At 40.8% G+C, this 9,337-nt stretch overlaps 1 protein-coding gene across 1 annotated transcript; it reads left to right on the top strand.

The window, feature by feature from the left end:
• The first annotated feature begins 4,497 nt into the window (after positions 1–4,497).
• Positions 4,498–6,622, top strand: CHRM3 (cholinergic receptor muscarinic 3). Its single transcript, XM_040967956.1, has one exon. The coding sequence runs from the start codon at positions 4,647–4,649 to the stop codon at positions 6,417–6,419; it is 1,773 nt and encodes a 590-aa protein (XP_040823890.1). The 5' UTR covers positions 4,498–4,646; the 3' UTR covers positions 6,420–6,622.
• The last annotated feature ends 2,715 nt before the right edge of the window (positions 6,623–9,337 follow it).

Genomic DNA, 9,337 nt, shown 5'->3' with positions numbered 1-9,337 from the left:
ACTTACCTGGACAGTCCTAATTGACTAGAATGATGTATGTTCATCATTTCTCCTTCCCATTCAGAAGGCTTTTGTTTTCCTCATTTTCAGGTTCATCTACCAAGTGGAATTTTAGGCTTTTCAAAATTTTTTTTTTACTTGTTTATTTGAAAGAAAGCAACAGACAGGAAGATCTGCCAGCTGCTGCTTTACTCCTCAAATGCCTGCAACAGCCAGAGCTATGCCAGGAGCCAGAACACCATCTGATTCTCCACATGTGTGAAAGGGACTCAGAAACTGCAGGTGTTGCCTTCTGCCTCCCAGGGCACACAAGAGCAGGGAGCCGGAACTGGTAGTAGAGCCAGAACTCATACCTAGGTACTTGCGATTCAGATGTCCCAGGCAACGTTGTAACCCTGTGAATATACCTGCCCACATTGCTTTCTTTAGCTTTCGTGTCTGAAGCTGTTGGAAACAAACCCTAGTGCAGTAATCAGGACTTCTTAAATATTGTCACTTTGATGTTGTATCACATGGCTGAATGACAGCACATTTCCTGCTAATGGTTCCTTTATAATTTTACAGGTTTTACTAAGCTCCTAAATCTTACTCATCATATGCAAATCGAGACTGGAAAATTTTTTAAATAAAATGCACATTTGTGAGACTTTCAGGAAGATATTAGATGTTAATACTGAGTTACAAGAAGAATGGACCCCTATAGATGTGCCAAATGCTTCAGATCAAAGATTCTGTGCCTGAGAGCTTAGGATTCAGAGACTTAGTAGAGGTTATTCTGATTTGGCCATAATAGCTTCCATGCATGCATCAGAACATCATATTCTTCCTCATTAGTAGTACAATTATTGAAGTCAGTTAAAAGCAAAATAACATTTTTTTTAAAGAAGCCTTTGGAGTTTAGGCATAACAGAACAACAGAGAGAGTTAAATTACCTGTAAGTGTGATTCCTCAATGCTGACTTATTTTCTATACTCTAACAAAGCTTAATTATACTGGAATGCTGTACCTTTTATGTTCCACAGATTCACAGAAAGAAATTAACCCTTAGGCTTTGTCCAAAATTTTATTTATATTATTTCTCATAACAATTGATTTTATTATTTCTTTGAAAGGCAGAGTTAGAGAAAGGAGGAGAGACACAGAGAGGTCTTCCAGCTGCTGCTTCATTCATCAAATGGCCTCAATGGCTGAAGCTGGAACAGTTCAAAGCCAGGAGCCTTGCACTCTACCTGGGTCTTCCACATGAGTGGCAGGTGCCCAAGTGCCTGCACCATCTTCCACTGCTTCTCCAGGCACATTAGCAAGGAACTGGGTAGAGAGTGGAACATCTGGGACTTGAACTGGAACTCATATGGGAAGATGGTGTTGTACATAGCACCTTAAGCCACTGAGGCAAAATGCTGGCCCTTTATATTCTTTAATAACATTGTTCAACTGATCAAATTTATTTGCTAGTGATTTTCTACAGCAATTTGATTATCCATGGAAAGCAATTTGGCATTGCTGAAATTACTTTGTGTTTTTTAAAATAGTTTGTTCATGTCCCAGATTTCTCTTGAAGTAGGAAGGGCTTGGAGGGCAGAGGCAGTGACTTATTGAATTCCACAGCACCAATCACAATCACCTAAAGCTGCCAGGGGTTCAGTGAGCATGTGCGGATGTTGGCAATGACAGATTATGTTCATCTGAATCCTTTCAGCTGCAGATGAGAAAAACCAATTTCAGGTTTTTGTCCAGGCAACAAAAGAAATGTCTTTACTTATATAACCTGCAAGGTCAAGAAGACAATGTTGCCATAGAAATGGTTACCAAATTTCAAATGATAACATCATCATACTGTCCCTATTTCCCACCTTTCTTTTGATCTCTCCCCGCTCATGTTTTTTTTCTTTTTTCCTCTGCATGCTGTTGTTTCCCAGGTTTTCCTTGCGATTACACGTAGGATGATCAGTACTTTGCAATTCTACAGAGAATTTTTCTTTCTCTTTTCAATATTCACATCAATTCCCCAAGGCTCTTCTCCTTACTTAAACTGCCTCCAGTCCATCACTGTAGTAGATGAGTCAAAACCATATGATTGATATTCCCCCTCCAAACTGCTCTGTGGATCCTGGACTGTTTGGAAAACTAATAATAAACATCCGCTATAAGATGTTGGCATAAAGAAAGATGAAAGAAGAACTACACATCATCAGCAAAAATGTCATGCATTGGGATGATTAGGCATTGTAATTATCAGCATGACAAAGAGGGTGACGGAATATGATCAGTTCCCACAAAACGCCTGAGTGGAGACTCAGGATGTGCTTGAATGGCCAGAAGTTTCAAACATGCTGTCTACACGAGACTCAGAGGATTCTTGGGCTGCGATGACAAAGGCAGGACTGCAAAGGTCTGTGTTGCACCCCAGAGAGTAGAGGAAGATATTTATTTCTCATGACTAGGAATCTTTGGAGTACATGAGATGTTGCGAAGATAAAGGTTCTTCATAGTATTCAGAGAGGAGGCAGGCATTTTGAATGATGGTAAACAGGCTGATTGGAACACCAATAGAGTAGTCTAGGCTCAAACTCCAGCTTTGTTTCCAATCTCAGTTTCTGCTGATGTACACACTGGGTGGCAATGGACAATATCTCAAATTCTTGGGTCCCTGTCGCCTTTGTGGGAGAGCGGGATCAGGTTCCCATCTCCTGGTGTTGGCTTGGCCTAGTTCTGGCTGTTGTGTGTATTTAGAAGAGAAGTGTATTTAGCAAGTAAGAAGCAGATGACCAGACAAGCACATTGCACTCATTGGAAACCTAGATCTGGTGGAAGGGAAAGCCAACAAAAAGATATGTGAGTGTCATGGGAAGGCATAACTGTAGCTTAATGCTCCAAACTTCCCAGATACTCCTCAGTGAGACAATCTAAATGTAGGATGATTTGGTATTACCATATAAAATCTAAGGAAGTAAATTAAACAGGAGAAATCCATCTATGTCCTATATTTGAAAATGTGTGTAAAGTGAAAAATTTATAGATAAATATTATTCTCTACAGTACATCATTATGTAGGATATTCAACTAGTTTAAATTTTTTTTATTATTCCAAAGAGTACTAAATTAAATAGCTATATTGTGGATGCATAAGTGTTTTTAAAGTCCAGCACTATTGGTATTATACATATAGATGTATACTCTACATGTAGAAATCATACGGCTGTTTGGATGTTGGTTTTTGGCATTTTTTTTCCTGACAAGTGCTGCCAAATTGCTTTTCAAACAGTTGACCAATTTACATTGCCACTCCAAGAACATGAAAAGTATTCTGTGAAAACTGTTGTCAACACTAGATTATCCTCTCATTTGCATTTTTGCCAATATTTAGGTGAGGAGGAGCAACCCATAAGCTTTAAGTACAAATCAATTATGGTGCAGTTAAGCACAGAACACTTAGAATGTGCTGATGGGGAGGCCTGGTAGTGCTGCAGAGTGACATGGAAACAAGCTGTCTGGGTGTGACTCTACATCCCCTTCCCCTACCCTTTAAATAAAGACGTTGGGCAAATCACTTAACTCTTCATGTCTATTTACTATAAGATGTAGTCATTTGAGAGATTAAAGAAGATAATGCACAAAATGTATTTGTATGTTGTATACTGTGTAGTATCATCCAACAAATGTTTTTTTTTTTTTCTGATATTTATTATTGTGCTAAATGTGGCTGTGAGAATCCTGGAAGCCAAAGTAAAGCGAGCTCATTGTTCAATAAAAAGATAACAGTACATACTATGTGCTAGAGATTCTTCTAAGAATTTTATGTATATTAGCAACAGTTTGATGTGGGAAAAAAAAAAAAACTTTTCAGAGAGCTAACTAAATTCTAGGAGAAATTGAGCAACAAGTTATTCCATTATACAGAAATTTAGAATTCTAACTTTTTAATCAACTGGATTCAGATTAAACACCAATGAATATCCTGCTTCCATTAAATGATGGTGGAACTGAGATATGAGTATGCTACCCCACAAAATCTTCCCAAATGATGTTTTGTGACCCCCAACCACGCTGCTTTGAGAAGTGCTCAGTCAGCCCACGGCTGGAGTTAGAACCCACGCAATGTGAATGTATCTATTCGTAAGAGTTTGTAGCTGAGACTTTACTAGACCATCAGCAAACTTAAGTATTCTCAGATTTTTATCTCTGCTGACCAAACATTGAATGCATAGAGTGGATCTCATTGAGGCAGGACTACTGAATCTAGTCCATAGCAGTGGGAGAAATAATTCTTTCTTCCTATCTATCTATCTCATATATATAATTACACACATATATGTAAGCTTTTAATATTTTATCCTATATAAAATAAGAGATGTGAGGATGATCTTCCTGGAAATCCTTATGAAATACATCTATAAATACGGGGGGAAAGTACAACGTTCAATGCATGACAATAGCTAATTGTACTATTCAAACAAACAAATTGCCCTAGACATCTCATTTTTTAATAGAATGAACTTCACATCTGGCTGCTCCAGGACGAGCCTTGTGGAACAGGTCTTTTGTTTCTTTTCATGTGTCCCATACAAAGAAAATATAAACCAAAGACAGAAACTAACTCACTGTCTTCTCTCTTTCTCCCTGCAGACTATGTCAGAGAGTCACAATGACCTTGCACAATAACACTTCAACCTCGCCTTTGTTTCCAAACATCAGCTCTTCCTGGATTCACAGCCCCTCTGATGCAGGGCTGCCCCCAGGGACAGTCACTCATATTGGCAGCTACAATGTTTCTCGAGCAGCTGGGAATCTCTCCTCTCCAAATGGTACCACCAGTGACCCTCTGGGAGGCCATACCCTCTGGCAAGTGGTCTTCATCGCATTTTTAACAGGCTTCCTGGCCTTGGTGACCATCATTGGCAACATCCTGGTCATAGTGTCATTTAAGGTCAACAAGCAGCTGAAGACGGTCAACAACTACTTCCTCTTAAGCCTGGCCTGTGCTGATCTGATCATTGGGGTCATTTCAATGAATCTGTTTACTACCTACATCATCATGAACCGATGGGCGTTAGGGAACTTGGCCTGTGACCTCTGGCTTTCCATCGACTATGTAGCCAGCAATGCCTCTGTCATGAACCTTCTGGTCATTAGCTTTGACAGGTACTTTTCCATCACAAGGCCACTCACGTACCGAGCCAAACGAACAACAAAAAGAGCTGGTGTGATGATCGGTCTGGCTTGGGTCATCTCCTTTGTCCTATGGGCTCCTGCCATCTTGTTCTGGCAGTACTTTGTGGGGAAGAGAACAGTGCCCCCTGGGGAGTGTTTCATTCAGTTTCTCAGTGAACCTACTATTACCTTTGGCACGGCTATTGCTGCCTTTTATATGCCCGTCACCATTATGACTATTTTATACTGGAGGATCTATAAGGAAACTGAAAAACGTACCAAAGAACTTGCTGGACTGCAAGCCTCAGGGACAGAGGCAGAGGTGGAAAACTTTGTCCACCCCACAGGCAGCTCCCGAAGCTGCAGCAGCTATGAGCTTCAGCAGCAAAGCATGAGGCGCTCCTCCAGGAGAAAGTACGGCCGCTGCCACTTCTGGTTCTCTACCAAGAGCTGGAAACCCAGTGCTGAGCAGATGGACCAAGACCACAGCAGCAGTGACAGCTGGAACAACAACGATGCTGCTGCCTCCCTGGAAAACTCCGCCTCCTCTGATGAGGAGGACATTGGCTCTGAGACAAGAGCCATCTACTCAATTGTACTGAAGCTTCCAGGTCACAGTACTATTCTCAACTCCACCAAGTTACCCTCGTCAGACAACCTGCACGTACCAGAGGAGGAGCTGGGGCCAGAGGACTTGGAGAGAAAAGGCAACAAGCTGCAGGCTCACAAGAGTGTGGATGATGGAGGCAGTTTTCCAAAAAGCTTCTCCAAGATTCCCATCCAGTTAGAGTCTGCCGTGGACACAGCCAAGACCTCAGACGTAGACTCGTCAGTGGGTAAGACCACGGCCACTCTACCTCTGTCTTTCAAGGAAGCCACTCTGGCCAAGCGATTTGCTCTGAAGACCAGAAGCCAGATCACAAAACGGAAAAGGATGTCCCTCATCAAGGAGAAGAAGGCGGCCCAGACCCTCAGCGCCATCTTGCTCGCCTTCATCATCACCTGGACCCCTTACAATATCATGGTTCTGGTGAACACCTTCTGTGACAGCTGCATACCCAAAACCTATTGGAATCTGGGCTACTGGCTGTGCTACATCAACAGCACCGTAAACCCCGTGTGCTATGCCCTGTGCAACAAAACATTCAGAACCACCTTCAAGATGCTACTGTTGTGCCAGTGTGACAAGCGAAAGCGCCGCAAGCAGCAGTACCAGCAAAGACAGTCGGTCATTTTTCACAAGCGTGTGCCAGAGCAGACCTTGTAGAATGAGGTTGTATTGATAGCAGTGACAAAACGCACACATCAACCCACAGACCTTAGGATAGGTAAGGTGCGGGTGGGGGTGATCTCTGGTGACAACATAAAACACTTTTATCACCCAGATGTGAAAGAAGCTGTCTGTTTACTGACCCACTGAATAGACCCATTTTAATATGAAAGTCAAACATCAACCCAGCAAAAAAAAAAAAAAAAGAAAAAAAAAGGTATACTACTGAATATAAAGAAAATTATTCTGAAGTAGACTTTATGTGTTTATTCTTAAAAGGAAAAAAATGTTGCTTCACAGCAATTATACACCAAAATTGAATTGCCTGGATTTTTTCATTCCCATTAGGTCTGGAATCTCAGATGATCATAGCTGGCCCAGGTGCCACGTTCTTCCCAAGGATCCCAAAAGTGTTGATCCAGATCCCATGTGGAACACAGCAGGCTAGTTGAATTTATGTTTCTGAAATGATTTCCAACATTGCAAAGCTAAACCTTTTGGTCCCAGTAGAGCTCCTGTCTACTCCTATGGTGTGTTGTTAAACTCTTATTTGTGGACTTGACTCTTGATTCTTTCAAAGTACTGTTTTGTGCAGTTCAAGTTTCGTACAAATAAAACTACATAAGTATATATACATATATATATATTTGTGAGTTTTGCACGCACACACATAGTGTATATAGTATAATGGGGGAATACTGAACTGGCAAATTTTTCCTGCAATATATGCTTTCAGTACTTGGGTAACTGAAGTGTTTCTAGGATCCTAATACAACATAAAAGTAGAATAAACCCAGGTCCATGTATTTTGGAACTGGGGCTGATTTCCAGAAATGACCCTGAAGACTATTCTAGCAATGAGCAGCCAGGCCTCCCCAGTAAGTCTGTACAGAACAGATAACCTAGTGACAGAGTCCCAGGGTGATTAGATTCTGAGTGCAAGCAATCTCCCTTGTTGATCTTCTCTCACCAGAGCTAAATCAGAGCTCCTCTGAGCTCACAGAATGAACCACACACATGTGTGAATTCAACCATCCAAATCTGAACGTTTTAATACAAAATTTTTGCTATCGAAACTGCTTGAAATTCAGTTATGGTGTCATTTGAATGTCATACACAGCAATATATATGGCAAAGCAAAAGAGACATTGTGCAGGGCAGGGGGTGGGGGTGTAAAGAACATTGTATTGGCTTCTTGTGACTCTGGCACTTTGCAGAAGACAGGACTTAGCCTTTTGTTATCTAGCTGTGGCCCTGGCTTTCTGATGTTTGTTGTGTCCTTTTCATCCAGGAATGGATAAGGTCTAGGAAGTTGCATGACTCCTCACGAAAGAATTGCTTCTTGGAAAATACTGCTTCAAATTGATTTGTTTACCTTTTGGGTATAATAATAATTTTGCCTTCTCCTTTGAATTGACCAAAATGCTACATGTTTTATTTGGGGGGAGGGCATGGGGTGCTGCTGTTCTGTCGTCATTGCTGCTGTAGATGTTGGGGTTCCTTTCTTCCTTTTGCTGGGGCTGTGTGGGGAGAGGGCGGGGAGGGTGGGGGGAGGGCTGAGGAGACCCCTTACCGTTGTACAGGGCATCTGTGTCGTGAACCCAGAGCTGGGGTAGAAGCTGCTTTTGTATTCAGTGTGAGTTGGTGTTTACAGATGACTTTGACAACAGTGGAAGTATACTTCGTGGTGTCTGTGTATCTGAACTATTTAATTTCATGTTAAGTTTATATGAAGAAATATTTATGCATACTTCACCAAGTGTTTATTTAATGTTGATAAATATTACTTCCTCAGCCATGGTGTCCTTTGAAAGTGATTCTTTAGGGTCCACTTGAACAATGAATGGCATATGTTGAGCTTTCATGTGGCTAAGAAGAAGAAAATGTCATACTGTTGACATCCGCAAGTACCTAACTCTAGGTCATAAGAAGCCAATCATCACTTCAGCATAGAGGTTTAAAATCACTCTTTAGTTAAACCTGATGGGAACTGAACAAAGCACCCTCCATCATTGTGTTTGAATTCATATTACAAGGGGAAAAAAACAAACCCTCATTATTGTAAGAATGATTTTTTTGACCCACATTCAACCAAAGAACAAGAAAAATCAGAGACTATTTTCTAACATGTATAGCAAACTTCAGAATGTTATGTTATCCACCTGTGAAATGGTTAGTAAGTATCTGCATCTATATTTTATTACTCAAGTTGGCCTGGCACTAATAAATATGTGAATGCTTACTCAAGTCTCCCGGTACATCAGTAGCCCCCATCCTTGCAGAAACTCGTGTCCTGCCTTCCTCCAAATGGGCTGTTTCCTGTATGTAATGCTTTTAAAAAATGAAATATTGAATTTGAGAAGCAGACAAGCCCTGAACTTGGTCAGAACTAAAAATGGTAACTATAACTCTCTTTAAATGTGATTATTTCCTGGTTCTTCTCCGTTTGTGATGCTAACAGTGGAAGAAATAAGACACCAGCTCTCCTTTCATGTTAATGGTTTTTATTACAGATTTTTAAGCCTTTTATGTATGGAAGCTGATTTTAAATACTATCTACTGTTTCTAAAAGAGTGCATGAAAATTCTTGGGTTGTGTTTTGAGAAGGAAAACAAGACAGATACTTTCTAACATAAAGAATTGGGAAGTTTCATTGGAGGTATTGTGCTTACAACTGGATATTAATTACACACACACTTCTCTGAGTGTTTGCCATTCAAAAGAAGTATTCAGCAGTCACATCAAATACTTCATATTCCCAGCCTGGGAAGTGGATTATTTCATTTCATATGAAAGATTTGCAGAAACTTTAGAATTATTCACTTTAATCTAAAGAGGGAAATAAACCTGCAGTATGTCACTGGAGCGCCTCTCTCTCTCTCTGTCTCTCTATCTGTCTCTCTCTCTGTCTCTCT

Source organism: Ochotona curzoniae, unplaced genomic scaffold, assembly GCF_017591425.1.
Source record: "Ochotona curzoniae isolate NIBS_2020 unplaced genomic scaffold, NIBS_Ocur_1.0 scaffold_4683, whole genome shotgun sequence".
In the NCBI taxonomy this organism is placed as follows: Eukaryota; Metazoa; Chordata; class Mammalia; order Lagomorpha; family Ochotonidae; genus Ochotona; species Ochotona curzoniae.
Note: the sequence above shows the minus strand (reverse complement) of the source record. Positions and strands in the feature narration are given on the sequence as shown.

What these genes read in the sequence shown, in the direction of transcription:
- CHRM3 (XM_040967956.1), top strand. Translation starts at nt 4,647, where the DNA reads ATGACCTTGCACAATAACACTTCAACCTCGCCTTTGTTTCCAAACATC.